At 57.8% G+C, this 19,126-nt stretch overlaps 1 protein-coding gene across 1 annotated transcript in view; it reads right to left on the bottom strand.

Moving 5' to 3' along the window:
* Positions 1–14,993, bottom strand: part of RAP1GAP2 (RAP1 GTPase activating protein 2) — a gene marked incomplete at both ends in the record, with an annotated part of 50,852 nt that extends 35,859 nt beyond the window's left edge. The window contains 3 exons of the mRNA XM_082294901.1: positions 649–684; positions 12,518–12,634; positions 14,944–14,993. Coding sequence (XP_082151027.1) covers positions 649–684; positions 12,518–12,634; positions 14,944–14,993 — 203 coding nt within the window. The remainder of the gene's footprint in view (positions 1–648; positions 685–12,517; positions 12,635–14,943) is intronic.
* Positions 14,994–19,126: the final 4,133 nt, after the last annotated feature.

Raw genomic sequence — 19,126 nt, 5'->3', positions numbered from 1 at the left:
CAGCATGGGACGTGGCCCAGCAACCACCTTGCCAGAGCCACACAACCCACACCACCCAGCAGTGTCCAGCAAGTCTGTGGCAAATCCAAGATGGACCCACCGAGCAACACTGCCAGTCCACAGACCCTCCGGGGCCCCAGTAGCATCTTCACCCCTTCCAGAGCAGTGCCCAGGGCCCCTCAGCAGCACAGGAGAGGAGCTGGGTCACAGGCACCCACTGTCCCACTGACACTCACCACCTCTCCAGACTGCAAGACTGACAAACAAAATACAAAACCTCCAGACTTCACTGGATTTACACCCAGAATCTCAGCGCCAGCCTGGCCTGCTGATTCCCACCCCCGTTACCCCCAAGGCAGAGCTGGTGCCCTGTGAGTTGCCCCATGAACACCTCAGCCCCCTGATCTCACAGCGAGCGCGTCACCGTGTTTGTTGTGATCTCCCAGTGCCTGATTCACTTTAGGCTTTCAGGAGAACAGACTGTGGGACACGCACAAACGCACGTCCTGCAGTGGGTGGACATGGCTGCACTTCACTGCACCAGCTGGAGCCCAGCTCCCAGGAAAGCATCCTCCCCACACAGAGCCAGCTCCCAGCACCATGCAGCCCACGGGAAATCACTACATGAGAGAAGAGCCAGGTACTCACTTGATCTTCAGGCTAGCCAGCATTGTCTTGTCGATCCTGGGGAGAGAGCAGAGGAGGGTGTTACTGCAGGGGCTCCAGATGTAGCTCGGAGGGGGTTGGGTACTGGGGGCTGCTGCCAAACACGACCTCAGTATATCCTCTGGAGGTGCCAGCGCTCCAGCTGACACGACAATCTCCACAGAAAGACTTCATCGGAAAACAAAATCAATCAAGATTTAACCCAAAATGAAGCCTGGCAGCAAGCAAGAAAAAATCCCCCTAGTTCTTTCCTGGTGGTGACCAGAGCAGAACTGCTGCCTCCCAATCTGGAATGCCAGAGGTGAGCTGGGCAGGAGAGGAGGGCATCACCTGTGTCCCAGCTCTCTCCAAAGCACAGCTTCCACAAAACATTTACAGATAATGGACCTGTGACAGCCCTGATGTGCTGGGAAGATCCCACCAAACCCTACAAATGCAACCCGGCCCCAGGCAGACAAAAAGAGCAGTCCCGTCGCTTCCAGCCCCAGCTGGCTCATGTGGGACCGGCAGCCCCAGTTGCTTCACTCATTTCCCTGGCACTGATAATGAGTGTTCATCTCCTCAGAATCATTGTGGTTACAGTCATATTAATATTAATTAATGAAAATCATAGTAATGTCTCAAAATGCAAAACAATATCTTTTGGCAGAAAATGCTCTGTTATCTGCCACATGGAATCAATTTCACATCTCAAAAAAAGACCAAACAGCAGAATAATACCCCCAACGCCCTCTTGTTTTGCACTGTGATCGCAGAGGACACGGCATGGCCACAGAAGTACAGCTTCCCCCCCACTTGCAGCTTTACCTTCTCCACTCCCCGGCTGGGCTCTGCTGGCGCGGGGTGGCCGCACCCGCGGGCGCTGCAGCGGGGCCGGGCCCCTGCGCTCCGTGCCACGGGCTGAGCCCGGCAGGCCCTGAGGCAGAGGCACCATTACCTTCCCCAGGGTCCCGCTCTTGCAGCAACATCACACTCATAGAACCCCAAGGCCAGGGGAGCTCTGTTCCAGGCATTTCCTCAAACATCAGCTTCCATGCTCTGCTCTGGAGAGTCAGCCCACTGCTGCTCCTAAAAATAAACCTAGGGCACCTGCTATTGTGACTTAATACCTTACAAGCCTGCCCAGACCTTGTTGATCATTAAATCACGTTGAACATCAGAGCATGCTGGGGAGCAGAGTTGTTTCCAAACTCAGTGACAGAGGCAAAGCAGCTCAGGGACAATGGGTGGCTGGGGCAGCTCCCGAGGGACCTGTCCCTGAGTAGAGGCTGTACACGTGGCTCCATCCAGAACCACGGGAAGAAAAAACAGTTGTTGTTATTTGGCCTCTTAGAGTGAGAAGGGGAAAAAAAGAAACAAACGAAAAAAACCACACAGGAAAGGAACTCCCATGTTTGGGAAACCGCAGTTGCAGTGTGACTACGAGAGCCGTTTGTCGGCCCTGCCCTGCTCTGCTCCGGAGAAGGCAAAATGAAACACCCCACAGCCCTGGGGCTCTCCGGCCCTGGGCAGCACCAGCTCCGGGGGCAGCACTCACCACGTGCATCCCCACAGCCAAACTGGGGGCACCACATCTGCCCCCAAGGTGAACACACTGCTCCGGGACCTCGCTGGCAGCAGATGCAGCTGGTAGAGAGGGAAATAATAGCAATTTCCAGCCCAGCAGAGGCTGGAAATAGCGAGTGCAGCCACAGCAGGAGGCGGCTGGGTGTGCCCAGGCACCTCACACGCAGCCCCACAGGAAGGGTGGGTCGGCCGGGACCGTGAGAAAATGCAGGTGCAGGTACGGGGCTGTGGCAGGTCCCTTCTTTTGCAGTAAACGCCCAGGGCAGGTTCTCCCGGCAGCGCGCAGGGCTTTCCAGGCAGCGTCTTCCCCAGGGACCCGGGGAAAGTGCACGGACCCCTTGGGAGCAACCCCCACAGCTCACGGAGAACGGGGCTCCCCCCGCAGCTCTCACCGTGCAGATACTGACACGGTGTCTAAAGCCCATGTCTTGTTCCCCCAGCCCCAGCTGCAACGGTGGCACAGCCCCCCAAAAGCCAGCAGAGCCACCAGCAGCCGGCACAGCCCCCCCAGCCAGTGCAGCCCCCATTTTCCTCAGTGACTCTCCGGCTCGTGGTTTTCTTTCCCCTGCAACTGCCAAAGCACAGCAAGAAAAAAGCAGAGCAAAGCCCAGCTGGCCCTGAGTGCCCCTGCCAAGGAGGGTCACGGCTCTGCTCCACCGCAGCGGGAAGCCCCTGGGATGCCCCCGGGCAGTCAGGGCCCCAGAGCCACTGCTCACAACTGCGACTGTGGGGCAGACCTGTCCAAGAGCTGCCATTTGGCCACCACAAAATGAGCCCACATATCATAAAACTTATTTGTACAGAAGTCTATCCACGTGCTCCCTTCCCCTTTCTATGTAAAGAGAACGCAGTCCAGCCAAGGCAGCTCTCTTGGCTTTAGCGAGGCGTGCGCTCCATCCCAGGGGACCCTGCCGAAAGCCTCGGCACGCCAGCTGCCCTCCTACAGCCCTCACAGTTACTCAGCATTTCCCCCAGCCAGTCTCAAGCAGCTCCAAGTCCACAGCACCACATTCCCCTCAAAGCCCGGGGGCTGCCATTGTCCAGTCCCAGCCCCCACAGCCACTGTGGAACGAGGAGGGGGCAGAGCAACCTTCGGCCCCAAACACCCAACACCAGCACGGCATCACAACCTTACAGCACAGACTTGGAACAGGTATAAAACACCTCGGGGAGGAGACCTGAGGGGAGGGCAAAGGGAGAACGGTGTCGTTTTCTTAAGCTGTTTCCCTATAGATCAACACCTGTCAGAGGAAAGGGACAGGAGCAAACAGTCCCGCTGAACTCGGGGTGCAGGCAGCAGCCATGGTGCTCTGCTGAGGACAAAGCAGGGGTGACTCATGGAGGTGCCAGTGGTGCTGGGAACCTGCCCTGGACCAGGAGGGAGCTTGCTGCACCCCAAGGTGCCAAAGGTGGCTGTAAGCATCGCTGCCTGAGTGCAAGAGGAGCAGGCAGCAGGGCCTCAGCAGCGATAGAAAGGGGCAGGGACAGACACTCTCGCAGGTAATGTGCCCACAGGAGCCCACCAGTAGCCCCCAGGGAGGTCCCCTCGCTGCCCATCACCTGCGGGGCTCACGAGGTTTCGCTGGGCTGAAGTTGTGCCAGGCTTCCTGCGGGCACAGGGGCAAGAAGGTCGCTCCCGACACGCGCATGCTGCGGCTGGCACGGTGGGAAGGGCTCAGCCGGGAGGGCACCGCGCCACAGCGCGGGGTGATTCCGGCTCTGAGCCGCGGAGGGAAGGAAAGCTCCTCACACGGCAGCGAGGGAGGGAGGGAAGGGGAAGGCACCCACCAGCCGTAGCCGCCGAAGGAGACGCTGCGCTTCCTCTGGAACATGTTGGTGGCTCGGGGCTGCCAGGGGGCAGCGGCGGTGGGACGGCGGCAGCCGTGTGGGGACGGCCACGGCGGCGCTTCCTGCCGGCGTCGGGCGCTGCGCCGGGGCGGGGGGACCCCAGCAGCTCCCGGTCAGCCGCCCCCGGCGCAGCAGCGCATGCACACGCGTGCACGCAAACACCACTAAAAAAGTCATTTCCTTTTCTTTTCGTGGCCACAGGCTTTTCGCAACCTCACGCTGCAAATATCGTATTTCTCCTAATGGCAGGACCACCGGCAGTGCCGCATGGGCAGCGGGGCTGAGCCATGGACACGGTGTTGCCCACAAACATCGTGGCCTGCGGCTGCCCAGCCACTAAGGCCCGATCCCGAGGGTCACTGGTGGCAGCGTGGTGCTCTGCTTCTTCTTCTCTGTCCCCGAAATGGTAGCGCTGCAGCCACAGCACCAGGCTGGCCCCCTGGTAGGGGAACTTCCACCCACCCCTCCAGTGCCCCTCAGGGGACATCCCACTAAAGGCATCAACCCTCAGCAAGCAAAAACCCCATCACTTCATCTTTCATGGCAAACAGATCCCACCATCCCAGAGCCCAGCAAGGCATCTCCCACTAGCTCCCATGCAGCTGCCTGTGGCACACGGGTTTTCCATCCTCTGGTTCCCCAGAAGCTCTGTAATGCATCTGCAGCCTGACCACCACCCAAACGCCCCCGTCCTTTAACAGCCAGACTTCAGAAATCCCATGGAAATGGAAATGCTGACCTCTAGCTGGGTATGAGCTCCCATCCATCACAAATGCCAAGAAAGCAGATGCTGTTCCGTGCACCATGCTTTGGGCATTGTAGGGCACAGCAGAGCCGTGGGGAGGTGAGCCCGGTTGCAGGAGTGGGCACGGTGCCCAGAGGCTGAGTGTGGTGCCCAGGGGCTGCACCTGGTGCCCAGGTACCCTCACACCTTTCACCTCCCCACACCAACCACCTGCACCCACGTGTACCCGCTCAGAGGTGGGCTACACCAGGGGATCACCTCTGCCGGTCCAAGTGAGGAGGAAGGGTGGGAACGCCGAGCACCTCTCGGCAGTGGGGAGGCAGGAGGAGCTGTGCTGTGCTGGGGCCACAGCGCGACACCAGAGCGGAGCCGTGCGCCGCAGCCAGGACGGGAGGAGCTGCCCAGCCACGCGTCCTTTCCGTGTCCACGGGGTCCAGGAGCCCCTGTCCCAGAGCCACTGCCGTTCAAAGGCCAGAAAAAGCCTCTGACTGCCAAGGTCCGACCAGATTGGCTACAGAACACTCACCTCCTACCCCAGGGATCCAAGCCAATGCCTGCTGCAGACGCACAGCATCTCCTCGCCCTGGCACTCCAGGCAGTGCTGGCTCCTGGGTCAGAGGCAGCTCTAGCCCAGAGTTCTCATCCAAGCACCCAAAAGCTTTAAATTGAGAGACATTTTAATTCTATCTGATGCATGAAAGAAAGAGGTGGGGGGAGAGAGGGTGTAGGGAGCTGGAGACAGAAATCACCCAACTCCAGGGAAAAAACTTGGACTGAAATCCAGCTATTTCGACTCCTACTTTTCTGCCCACAGCCTTAAAGGGATGAAACGATGGAAATTCTTTGAATTTTAGAGCTCTTAAGGACATTATTTAAAAAAAAACCCCACATGCTCCAGGCTTTGAAGCCATAATTCAGGTGCTACAAAGTATCTGGAGCAGACATTTGCTTGGAGCACATTTGTTCTGGCCTGCACGATCCATGTCAAAGCTCTGCATCAACAGCAGTGTGACGTTATCTTCTCGCTTCATCTTCCCCCAGGCCATGTCTTCCTTACACTCCTCCCAGCTGATTTCTGCCCAGCTCTGCTGAGCTGCTCACAATTAACATGTCTGAAAATAAAAGCTTCAGGTATGGCCAGGCTCTGCTGCACATTTGGAATGAGACCCAGTGCGGCTGCTCCTGCACAGCCCTGCCTGCAGAGCTGTGGGACAGGGAGGGATAGTGGCTGTGGGAAGCACTGGCCTTAGCTGGTTCTATGTCAGGAAAAACTTGGAGACCCCAGAGAAATGGCCAGCTTTGGACCTTTCCCCTTGCAGCACCATCTACTGCATCTTGTTCTGCTGCTTCGGCCCTGCATGAACTCGCAGCTGCCGGAGGTGACACGGGAGCAGGAAGGGTGATGGGGACACGCACAGCACAGCAGGACTTGACTGCCCTTTGCTGGGCGGTCACCCCAGTCAGTAGGTCATAACCACTCCCGCAGCTCTTCCTCATGTCCTGTCTGTGCTAAAGCACAGGGTAGCCCCACACATGCCCCAGGATTTCAGAGCACAAGAGGGCAGGACCCTGGGATGGCCATAGGGAAACATCTCCATTTCCTGCTGCCCAGAGCGTGCGGGGCAGCCCCCACACAAGCCCACCTCACCCTGCACCAGCACCTGGGGATACCCGTGGCTGGCAGTGGTGGAAGTGGAGCTCTTCCTGCTCCCCATCCCCACACATCTGGCAGCCCCCCAGGGCCACACCAGCCACCACAGATACAGGTGACAAACTGCATTTGAGCCAGGCAAAGGTTAAAAATACACCAAGGACCAACACCAGCTGCCCCGAGGCCACCAGCCGCCCTCGCTCCCGCGTACCACACCACGCCTGCCCAGCACCATCTCACCCGCAAGGGAGTGCCTCCAGAAATAGTCTCTGCAATGACATTTTCTCACTTCCCCTCTTCCCTCCGAGGTATTTCACATAGGCTCAAAAACAAAAGGGTAAAAAACCCCTCCTCTTTCCAGAGCAGGCACAGGCAAATCATAACTGAGCAGCCAAAATTAGGGAACAACACCCTGGGGGAGGACGACTCCTCAGTACCATCTGCACCAGTCTAAATTAACATCTCCCAGGGGCCTCAGCCAGAACCAGGATCCCATTGCTCTGACCCAACCTGATGAGCAGCCCCTGCTACTGGGAACAGAGCAGCCGCACTGCTGGTGACACCTCAGAGCAGGATTGTGCCCAGCAAGGGCAGCATAATTCTTCCCTTTCTTACTGGGGTAAGAGACTGATTGCATCATTAGTGCTTTAATATTGCCTGCGGCACACTGAGGGCATTCAGCTTCCTATTATGATTCTAAAGAAGGTTGTGGGCACAGAAATATTAGATTTTGTCCTGGCAGGAAGAACATGCCGTGCACATCATCAGCTTGACCTACAGAGCAAAGGAAAACAGTGTCCAAATTACCTCTGACTCAGTTAGTGGAATATTTTAAACACTGTTTTCTCCCCTTTATGGTACTGCTGAAGTGAAGAGAGAAACTCGATGTCTTAAATGCAGCTTCCCACAAACCCCAGCTTGCTCTCAGGGGTGGCTCTTTACTGCTCAACAGCCTCAGGCCAGAAGGACTGAGAGGGCTCCCTCAGCCACCATGCTGGGGAGGGGAGGCTGTGTCACCCAAGAGGAGAGCTTCAGACAAAGGACAGCAATGACAGAGACCTTCCCGAGACCAAGGCCATGCACAGCTCAAGCTGCAAACCACGCTGCAGCTCCTCTTCCACATTGTCGAGGAACCACTGATGGCTCATGGACTCATCCCTATGTCCAAAGTGCTCTGATCACTCCAGCTCATTTCTGTGGAAATGGCTGAAAAACAGATCCTGGAGGAAGCCACCACACGACCTGCAAAACATCACCTCTCAGGCAGTGGTACAGAGGGATACTTACACCCAGATTTGGCAGCACCAGCTTTCCCAACAGCCCAGGAAGCACCCAGCACAGAGGAGGTCCCCACGCCCTGGAGACCACAGCGCAGAGGAGAGAAACCCAGGAAACCAACAGGTGCTGGCTGGCTGACAACCTGGCCCCCGTGCTGGCCAGGTGCCTGTGTCCCCCAAAGCCCCACTGGTCTCCCACCATCACACAAACCAGCTCTTTGCTGCAGGGAGCACAGATCATGTCTCATCACAGCCCTGTATGCAGAAACTCATCACATGGGCTTCCAGGCTCACTGAATTCTTCTCAGCCAGCTATGAATTTAAGGTACAGAATTGCTTGTCTTCTCAAGTCCACACATTTTAGAGACCTACCTTGCTAGCAAGGGCATGAAATTCCCCGAAGAGGCTCTCTCTAGGAAAAGCCTGTTCAAGCACACAGATTTTCTGTGCCTGTTTTCTCCACCTTTTCCAACCACCCCCTTCCCGTGCAAGTGGAGCCTGAGGGAGGATGCTTCAGGGAAGCAGCAGAGGCTCACATCCACATGCACTCTGCCTCCCCAGGATCCAGCAGGAAGGTTGCTCTGTGCATCCATACAGTGCCCACGTGGGTGCCTTGCACAGGATGCTCCAGAGACAGGGCAGGCATCTCTGCCCCCACCGTGCTCCCCTCTGTGCCTGGTGACATCCCTGCTGCAGGCAGGCGAGCAGCTGCCATGCCAGCACCAGGTCCCTGGGCACTGTCACCATGGCTACCTGCTCATCCACTGCACATCCCACACCGCGGTTCCCAGTCCCCGCTGCATGGACAAGCAGGAGCTCATCGCCTGTTTGCCCAGGCAATGCAGGGGCTGGTGGAGGGAGGATGCACTGGGGCAAACCTCCCACAGAAACCTGTTCCCAGTGGCAGGCTGGCACTGGCAGCTGCGCCAGGAACTGGAGAGCGCTTGGCCCAATTCACACAACAAACACACGGGGGGGGCGACTGCAGCCAATGAAGAAATTGTGGAGAGACAGAAAAAGAACAGCTTAAACTGAAAAACCAGGGCTGGGAAAATGTGGGGGCGGGATGAAAGCATGGGAATGAGAGAGACCTGAACATGCTTTGGCTGGAAATTAGGATGTTTCTAATCTTCAATACAATCAATCTCTGGAACAGTTTCCTAATAACTGAAATAAAGGAACCAAAAAAATCCCAAGCCCCTAACTGAGGCTCAGAACATTTGTGAAGATGTTACACAAGATGGTAAAGTCTAGTGGAAGGTGTCCCTGTCCATAGGAGGGACTTTGGAACTGGATGACCTTTACAGTCCCTCCAACCCATACCATTCTGTGGTTCTGTGATTTTGTGATGCCCGCAGCAGCAGGGCGCTGGGCTCGCTGACCCAGCAGGTGTCCTTGCCCCTTCCCCTGGTTCCTCCCAGACCCCTTGCCCTGCAGCCCGGCCTCAGCAGCAGACAGGGAATCGGTGGCCGCCCAAGGCTGAGCTGCGCTGGCACAAGGTCAGACCTCAGGGCTCAGGTTTGAAGCCAAACCTGTGCATGGACCTTCTGAATGCTGCAAACAAGGCACACAGGGCTTGGACTTGAGCTTTTCCAAATCTTGCTACCTCTTGCCAGCATCACCTGTATTTTTCAACCATTTTGGGCGGGTTTTGCAAGAGCCGGGCTAAAATCAAATCAGAGTCAAGAAACAGTCTTTCTGGCATCCAACTTGGAGGCAGATGTTAACTCCAAGCAGGGATTCATCTACCCCCACAAAACTGCAAAACTGTCTGTGGAGAACGAGCTGTTTTTAGCTCCTGGAAAAAATGTCTCTCCTCCTGTTGCTGCTGAAGTCCTGTTCCTGTTTCCACAGCAGCAGCTAACAACCACCAGAGCATCTGACCAGGTACACAACAGGCAGCAGCAGCAGAGGGCCTCTTTGAGCAGCCCTCAGCACCCTGCTACCATACAGATATGCTTAGGGATGAAGGGAAGGAAGGATGATAAAACAAACAAGCAAGCAAAGAAAAAGACATTTTTGCTGCTATGGTTATCGTCCCTAGTGGGAAGAACCAGCAGCAGAGAGAGAACGCAGTATCTGTGAAACGTGGTGTGTGCGAGCGCAAGCCTGCTGCCTGCAATCACGCTGCGTGTTGGATCTGAATTTAAACTCTTTGGCATGATTCCAACGCTCAGTAAATCATGCCTTGTGGACAGGTATTATGTCTCTTCTGCTACTAAAACAACAAGCAGTCTTAAACAAAACAGCAGAGCCTAGAGCATGCAGAAAACGGCAGAACCTGGCAGGATCCATCTCACACCCTGCATTCGCCAGGGATGCAGGCGACATCTCCACACAGCCCTGACAGGCTCTGTGGAGCTCCACGCCAGACACACCGGTGCTCTGCCTGTGGGAACGAGCAGGATGAAGGGAAATGCTCAGCCTGGTGAGCAGACATTGCGCTGCTTCCCTGTCAGGGATGAGCTGCAGCCTCGCACAGGGACAGTGGTGGGGACGATCACCCCAGCAGACTGGCATGGGGCAGGCTCAGACGTCCCTTTTCTGTGCAAACACCTGGGGCTCCCCAGCCAAGGAGGTGCCCGGGACAAGCAGGACAAAGCCCCTCGCATCCCACCGGGCCCCACCACCCCGACCCCCGGGAACAGCAGGCAGAGCCCCGCACGGACTGCTGGAAATCGCCTCCGTGAATGGTCAATATTTAAGAGCGGTGCTGGAGACCTCTTCACCGTCCTCCCATACACGGGTCCCGATCCACGGGTCCCTCGCCCTAAGCCCCCGTACAGCCCCCGGTTCCCGGTCCCGGCCCCAAGCCCCTGGCCCGGCACCGCGGCTCCGAGCGCAGACGGAGGAGCCGAGAGCCGTGGAGGCGCCTCCGCTGCGGGTCCGCCCGCGCTCGGCCGAGTCCCCGCGGGGCTCCCCAGCCAGGAGCACGTACGTACCGAGGATGGAGCCGCAGCCCCGCGCCGTGCCCGCCGCTCGCCGCCTGCGGATCCCGCCGCGGTGGCGGAGCCGGCCCCGCGCGGGGCGGTGCGGGGCGGAGTGGGAAAGTGCGGAGACGTGCGGGGCGGTGCGAGGAGGTGCAGGGAGGTGCGGGGAGGTGCGGCGCGGTGCGGGGCGGTGCGGGGAGGTGCGGGGCTGTGCGAAGAGGTGCGGGGAGGTGCGAGGCGGTGCGGGGAGGTGCGAAGAGGTGCGGGGCGGTGCGCACCGGTCCCGCGGCCCCGGGGGCTCCTGCCGCCCTGCCCTGCCCGCAGCCGTGCCCTGCCTGCAGGGGCCTAAAGGCGGTAACACGCCCTCGCCATGGCTCTCTCCTCATTCCCGTCCCACCGAGCAGGAGCTGGAGCAGCGGCCCGGCCCTCAGCAGCGCCCCGCGGCTGCTCTTGCAGAGACAGAGTTTGCACTTGGGCTGCCTTGGGAGACAAACATTTCATCCCAATAAGAGCGATACAGACACTGCTCATAACTGGCCGCTGGTGTCCCACAGACTCTCCAGACGGCTCCAGGTAACTTCCCAGGGGGAAACTTCCAGGTAACTTTCCCTCTGGAAAATCAAACGAACCCAGTGAAAATACCCCCTCGGGAAATCAAATTAATCTAGTGAAATTAACCCCAACAGCACTTAACATTAATTATAAATGATGTTACACGCATTTCAGCTGCATGTGCCAAATGAAGCATGTGCATCAGGGGTGAGGCTAACACAACCTCTGAAAGCAATTTGCAAAAATTAGTTAAAATCAATAAACAGCACAGTCATTCCAGTTTCTGGAAAGCCTCTCCAGCGGCAGGCAGAGGAATTCCTATCGCAGGAAGCAGATGGCAGCAGTAAGCATGTATGCCATGGCTCCTGCTGAGAACAGCTGGCACCTCCCTCACAATCCTAGAAATCTCTTCCAGGTGTGAATGTCACCTCCCTCCATCCCCACCCTGCTTGCCCTGCATGAAGAGTACCCACAGCCCTTCCTGTCCCTGGAAATCCAAGTCTTTTGGGCACCCCCTTCCTCTGCAGCCACCCTCCCACTGTTTTCATCCATGCAATTCCAGGCAGGTAAATACTTCGGGGCTTTAAGGGCTCTTGGAGCAAAACTGCTCCTGAAATGGAGAGGGAAAAGCTTTTAGTGTCACAGCCACTCAGGGACCCAGCATGTTCCAGAGCTCTTCGCAGGCCGGAGAACAGATGCTGCGCTCTGTGTGTCTGGAGGCCCACGGGGCTTTCATGTTAATGGTGTTTTATCATCAAACACGGGATGGGAACTGACAGCAATGCATATGCATCAGCAGGGAGAGCCCCGGCACATGCCTGGGATGTGGCTCCCAAGGGGAGAGTTTAAGCACCGAACAAAATCGGGGGATCAGAACAGGTATTTTCCAATGATCACTGATGGCTGGGGGAAACACAGCCCCTGGCTCCCATCTGGTTTTTAAGTAAATCTCAAGCGTGCTGCACACATAAAGCAGATCCTCAATCAAAAGCATGGGGGGGATTACAAGAAAAGTTTGGGCAGGCAGGCGGTAATTTGTCCTTTCCACTGCTTTAAACTAAACAGCATTTAATGCGGTGTTTGCAGCCCCTGGTGCAACCACTGTGCCTGGAACTTTATTTTAAAGCAAAGCCCAAAATGTTCATGTATCACAGAGCTCCCAGACAGGCTAGGGCTCAGGAGGCCTGTGTCAAAATCATGAGGGCTTGTGAAAGAGCAAGCAGCAGGGGATGTGCCAGTGCTGCCCACAGTCCCCAGCCCTGCACCCAGCAGCCCCCCTTACCTGCTGGGGGAGCCCAGGTCTGCACGGCTGACGATGCGGTGCTGGTGGGGCGAGTAGAGCCACTGGAAAGCCGTCAGTGTCCTCTCCTCAATGCGAAAGCGGCCTTCTCGCACGTACCTAAAAATAACATCAAGAGAGACTGAAATATTCATCAGCACTGGATTGCGGGGAGGGAGCAGCAGGATGCAGGCAGCGGCTGGCTCGGCAGTGCCGCTCAGAGCCGCACATCCTACACCACCACGTTCCTCGCTGGGAGCAGAAAATTACTTTACAGCCCATCTGCCTGCATCCCTGTGCCACCCCCGTCCCTCACTGCTCACCAGCCGCTGAGCCCACGGGCACACGGCCATGCCTGGGACAGGGCATCCCTTGAGATCGACCCCCAGAGACAGTCCCTGCACCCTCCGGATGGGTACCTGTGGGGCCACTGCCAGCTGCAGCCCCCGTACAGCCCCCGGCCCACGCAGGGCCCTCAGACCAGACCCACGGGCACCCGTGAGCACCATGTGAAGGAAAGCAAAGAACAAACGTTTCCAAAGCAGCACAGGACATTCCCTGCAAAGCCCCAGGGGACACAGGTACAGCAGCCCCTGCTCAGCACCAGCATCTTGGAGTACAGCCTGCCCCCAACACCCCCCCACCCCCATCCCAGCCCTGTCCCCAGGCTATCAGTGGCTCCAAGGCCAAGCTAATGCCTTTCTAGCATCACTTCAAATGTCAGGCCAGAGGTTGAGGCTTATCAAGTAATATTCAAGTGAATTGATGGTTATGAATTTGATTAGAAGAGTATGGGTTCCTTGTTAAGTGAGCAAATTTCTGGTAACTGCAGTTGTTTCCATCTTTTGGAACAAAATCCTGCTGCCTGCTTCCATCCCAGCAGCCAGCTGCACTTCACACACACTCCTCTGAACATGAAATTTCATCAGCAAGTAATTAATAAGTTAAAGCCCCTGTGGTACTGGAGACACACGCACACACAGCTGCAGCATCCATGAACCTCAGCCACGGCTGGGGAGAGCTCATGTCCCTTCCTCTGCATATGGATGCTCCAGGAGGTTCATTCTCAACATGAACTGCAGGGGTCTGCCCACACTGCCTGGATGGGGCCAAGGGGATGTACCACAGTGCCATGAGCTCCCCGCTTGCTGCTGCTGGGCTCTGCCACCTGCCAGAACCCACTCAGCCCAGCACAGCACTGTGGGGTCCTGTGGAGCTGGGGGCAGTGGCGGTGCAGGAACTGTGACTTCCGCCTGCAGCTAAAGGAAACCTGAAAGGCTCCCTGAGCATCCCCAGCACAGAGTGACCTGCCAATTTTCTAGTTAAAAGTAACCAAGCATGGTGCAATGCCAATGCTCCCTGCAGCTCTGGTATATGATAACCCTGCACAGAGCAGAGGCAGGGAAGCCAGCATGACCCTTGGGAAGTGGGGAGTGAGCCAGTGGGGACACAGATCAGCCAGGCCAAGCTGTTCAGGCCAAGCTATAACAGTTTGGGTCTAAGTGTGTGAGGGAAAAAAGTGTCCTTGGCTGCAAGGAAGGGGGGAAAGGGAGGGAAAGAGGAAACGAAAAAGCTTCAGTGACTCCCACTCTGCCTACTTGCCCGGGTTTGTGGGGTTCCCTCCCACAGCTGGGGCTCTGGCACCCAGCACCGGCCTGGCTCCGGCTCTGCTCCTGCCCAGGGGCTGCCGGGGCCAGCCCGGGCCCCGTCCCAGCGCTTCCATCTGCATCCCCACGGAGTCATCCAGCCACAGCCTGGCATCGCCGCAGCGCCATGCTCAAAAGTCACAAGCTTCGGACGTCACAAACTGCACAATTCAACATAAAAGAACACAGACAAAGCTTGTTCCCAATGTCAGCCCGTCCCGGCTGCTCCGGGCACAGACAGTGGCCTGTTCCAAGCCCCGTCCCCGCACGCCACAGATCGGAGAAGCCTCAGCACTCCACGCGTGTCGCGGGGACTCCCCCGGAGTGAGGGGACCCCGGCATCCCCGGCACGCTGCCGCTCCCACGCTTCCTCCTAAGCGGGCAGGACCCTTTCCCAAGCGCAAAAAGTCTTGGGGATCCGACTCTTCTACCTCTGCCAGCGATGCGCCCTCCCAGCACGGACCCGCCCCCTTCCTGCACCCCCGTGTGTCCCCCCGGCTGGAGCAGCCGCGCCGCGCCGGGAGCCCCCAGCCGGAACCCCCGCTCCAGCCCGGACCTCGGAGCGCCCCTCGGAGCGCCCCGCAGCGTCCCGGATCCAGGGCGAGCTCCCGTGTCCCCTCAGCCCTACCCGGGGTCCCCCAGCCCGGATTGTCCTCCTCTCCCGGGCTGGGACCATCCCCCATGCCAGAGTCCAGACCCCCTCGCAAGCCGAGCCTCTGCCGGTCTCCCGCTCGGGTCCCCCTTCCCGAGAAAGCCGGGACCCGCCGGACCTGCCGCACTCACCAGCGCACCAGCTCCCACCGCCGCTCCCCCGCCGCCTTGCCCGAGGCCATCCCGGGGGTCCCGCCGGGCGGGGGGGCCGCAGACCCCGCTCGGAGCCGGCGGCGGCTCCTCGGCTGCGGCCGCGGGGCTGGGGCGGCTGCGCCGGTTCTGCGCTCCCCGCCCCCTCCGGCGCCCGGGGGGACCCGGCGGGGGCCTGGCCCGGGCAGGTGCGGGGGGGCCGCACCGCTCTGCCCGCTTATGTAAAGCGTTATGCAATGCCCCCAGCGGGGCAGCCCCGAGGGGCACACAACGCCCCCGGTACCCCTCTGCGGACCCCGAGTCTCCCACCGGCCAGCTGGATCCCATCCCGGGCTCCGGGGAAATGCGCGTTTTCCAGGCTTTTAAACACTTGGAGCGAGTCCGCGCGGAGCATCCCAAAGTGCCTCGGGAACAGCCACCGGGGGAAAGAAACCCCGAAACGGGGCCCTGACATCCCGGCCCCCCCAAGGCCCCCACTCACCCAATTCCTCACAAGTGCACAGAGGTGAAGTGGAGGCCACACCTGCACAGTCTGGGGGCTGGACCCCCCCCCCCCCCCGGTTCTGTCACGGTCCTTGCTCGCTCTAAGAGCATCCACCCAACCCACCTGGCAGAACTGTTCTCCCATAAATTCACAGTAAAACCTGCCTGAGCCGGAGCTTCCCTCCCAGAGCCCCTGGGCACTGCAGGGGGCACAGGAAGCAAACCAGACGTGCAGCCCGGTGTTACTTCAAGGAGCTTTAGACCATACTGAAAGCTGTTTTCAAAAAGTGGTGTTCTGGCCCTAAATTCTCACTTCTCTGATCTTTGAGAACTTAATTTCACAGCTCAGCAAACCCAAGTTCTGCATCCACAATCCAACAACTTTTTAAAAGCAAATAGCATTAATTACTCGAGTAAATTCCTATTATTGGTAATTCTGAAGTCCTGCTGTTGTTGGGTGCAAACACATCTGAAGGGCTTTGGTGCTTCCTCGCAGCTGGGGAGCAGAGGTTGCTTAGCCATGCTAGCTGGAGAGGCTGGGCCTTGCCTGGGCCACAGAAAGGGAATTCAGACAAGGATCTCCCAAATCTGGGCAGTGACCTGCCCTCCAGAGGAGCGCTCATCTCCTACAAGTTATGGGCTGAAGGCTGGAAAGAACAACCTGCCCAGAGAGAACCTGTCCACGTGCCAGGTGGGCAGCTGGCAGATGGGACCCCCCCCACGGCGGCCCAGCAGCTTGGCCCTCAGCTGGGTGTGTCGGCTGAAACGGTGGCCAGGAAATCCCTGGTACATTGTATTGGATGGTCAGGCAGCAGCGGGCTCAGAGAGGCCCCGCTCCGCAGAGCCTGAGAGCCGCAATGAAAGGACAGAGAGCTCACGGGGACAGCCGAGCTGGTGCCGCTGCTCCCACCACTCACACTGCCCTGAGCAGAGCGTGGCTGACCCTTCACTGGCACTCACCCCAGCCTTAGCTTCTCTCCAGCCCCTGCACCTGCTGCAGGAGGTCACGGGCAGGGAAGCAGTGATGGGATGGACTTGTGGGATGAAAGAGGGGCCAAGGAGGGGGCAGGGGAGAGGCCAAAACTCGGCCTCCTTCCCCTGGAGCCCAGGAGCTGACCCACTCCTGCTTCAGCACAACAATTTTTACAGACCTGGGAGATTTAAAAAAAAAAAAAAGCAACTTTCATTGAAAAAAAGTTTTAAAACCATGAGAAAAATTAAAAATTGGACTGTTCACATATCACATAAACACTAATGCAGAGGAACAAGTTGCATTGCTTAGCTCAAACAAATATCCCTATGAGTAGATATTTTCCAATCCCAGTGGAAATATTAAGCTAATGTGAAATTTATTAAAACCCTCCAGCTTTTAATCTTTAGACTTTAAGGAGCTTCTTATTAGGTTCTTCAAAGCAATTAGAAGACACACATACACTACATTTCAATTAGGATGAAAAATAATATCTGAGGCAAAGTTAAACTCATTTTTAAATTAAATGCAAAAATCCCCCTAATAGTTAACTCGGGGGTGGGGGAGGAAAGCTCTGGTCTCAAAGCACTCCCGTAGCCACCCTGGAATGGCACAGAATTCAGATTAACTCCAGTGCACATGGGATGCAGCTCCCATTGGGAATCGGCTGTTTGGTCCAGGAATCTGTCACCACTGAAGGGATCTGGTCTTACCGAGCACAGACCCTTGGCCACATCCAGACCTGCAGGCAGAGGCTCCATCCCTCACTCCTCTGGCAGCCCCAGGAAGGAGGGATGCGTGGGCAGAAGCAGCCCCAGCTGCTGCTCGGGGCCTGTCTCTGCCCACTGACTGTGGCACGGTGTGGGATGTCCTCACCTGCCCTCCCGGGACGGGGATCTCGGCTAAGACGGGATCAACCAGACCTGAGCGTCAGAGCGAGACTCGGCGACCTCTGAGGGCAGAACGAGGCCGCGGTGCACAGCACACCTTCCCCCTGCAGCAGGGCAGCACGGCCCTGGCCCTGCCCAGCCCTCCCTCAGCCGCACCGGGTGCGGGGTGTCCAGCTCGGCCACAGCGGGAATGCCGCCTGGCAGGGCTGGGAACGCAGCCTGGCAGGGCTGGGAACGCAGCCTGGCAGGGCCGTGCTCCAGTGCCACCCACACACCCCCCCTACCCAGACACACACTCACACGTGCACACAAACACACACGCAAGCACATATACATACACACACACACACCCCACACACAAAAGCACACACACACAAAAGCACACCCCTGTCCAGACACACATATACACACAAGCACACACACAAGCACACATGCACACACATACAAAAGCACGCACACGCACACAAAAGCACACACACATACACACACACACAGACACGCACGGCCGCACGGGTGCTGCCTATACCGGTGCTGGTGCCGGTACCGGTATCCTTACCGCAGTCGGTACCGCTGCGCACACGGGTGCCGCTGCCGGTGCCGCTGCCGGTGCCGGTGCCGGTGCCGGTGCCACTAGAGGTCAGTGCCGGCACGGAGCAGCAGCAGCGGCAGCGCCGGAGCCCAGCCCCGCTCGGAAGAGCTGCCGCCCGCAGCCCCATCCGCAGTGTCCACATCTCTCATCCCGCGTCTCCCCATCCCGCACGCTTCATCCCTACATCCTCACATCCCCACATTCCACATCCCGCACCCCCGCAATCTCCACCAGCCTCGGACCAGGGGAAAAGCCCCGTTGCTGCAGTAGAACCCGGAGATGAGGCACTTGGTGGGTCTCCCCATGTCTGCTGTCCCCACTGCCACCCCGCTGCACACCAGGGTCACCGTGAGCAGGGGCTGCCAGCGCTCTAACTGAGGCACATGGCACTGATATGTCTCCCAAATGGGGTATAACAGGCAAGGAGCTGACTGCCTCTGCCCAAGAGCCTCTGGAGCTCAGTCACGCATCTGAGCCAGCAGCAGGGACCCCCCAATTCTTCCTGAATTGGTACTCCTGCCATTTTTGCCTCATTATGTTGCAATCTCAGACTTGTTAGAGATGCAGCTCCTGTCTCTCAGAGCAAGCAGGGAGTGGGGAAGACTTGCAGCATAATTGCAGTGCAGGACATCACAGTGGCTGGAAGCATCAGCAAGGGACTGCCAGGTCATGTCCTGCTCAGAAAAGCTGCCAGTGAAACCAGTTAATTGTGGAACTGGTGATGGGAAACATGAGCAGCCTGAGTGCACCAGAGTGAGCCCAGGTTGCCAGGCGATCGCTGTGGAGGCAGCCGACATTTTCCTGTGCCATGCTGGGTGCAGAGGATGCTCTGCGCTCTGCTGCTGTCCCGCCCGGCAGGCTGCATCCCGGAGCGATGACCTCATTTACAGAGCAGCTCTCTGTCCCTGAGTGCCTGACCTTGACTGTTTGCAGGCTTGTCTTTTATCCAGTGGAAAATCAATGAAAATTGTACAAACCTTGTGAAACATGATGCACTCAGACGTTCGCCCTCTCTCCTCCCCCCACCTCCCATCTGTAGCTCACTGCTATTCAAGTTAGCACACGAGTTAGGGGAAGACACAGGGAAACATTAAAAACATCCACATGCCCCAAACATGGCACACTGCGCTGAGAGGGACAAGTGACACCTTGGCAAGTGCTGACCTGAGGGTCACAAATGGGTGAGAGGGGCTCCACATGAGACAGCGCTGCTCTGAAAAAGAAAGGCTGCAC

This window comes from Coloeus monedula (assembly GCF_965178545.1).
Source record: "Coloeus monedula genome assembly, chromosome: 20".
Classification (NCBI taxonomy): Eukaryota; Metazoa; Chordata; class Aves; order Passeriformes; family Corvidae; genus Coloeus; species Coloeus monedula.
The sequence above is the reverse complement of the archived record's forward strand: the minus strand, read 5'-3'. Positions and strand labels throughout refer to the sequence as shown.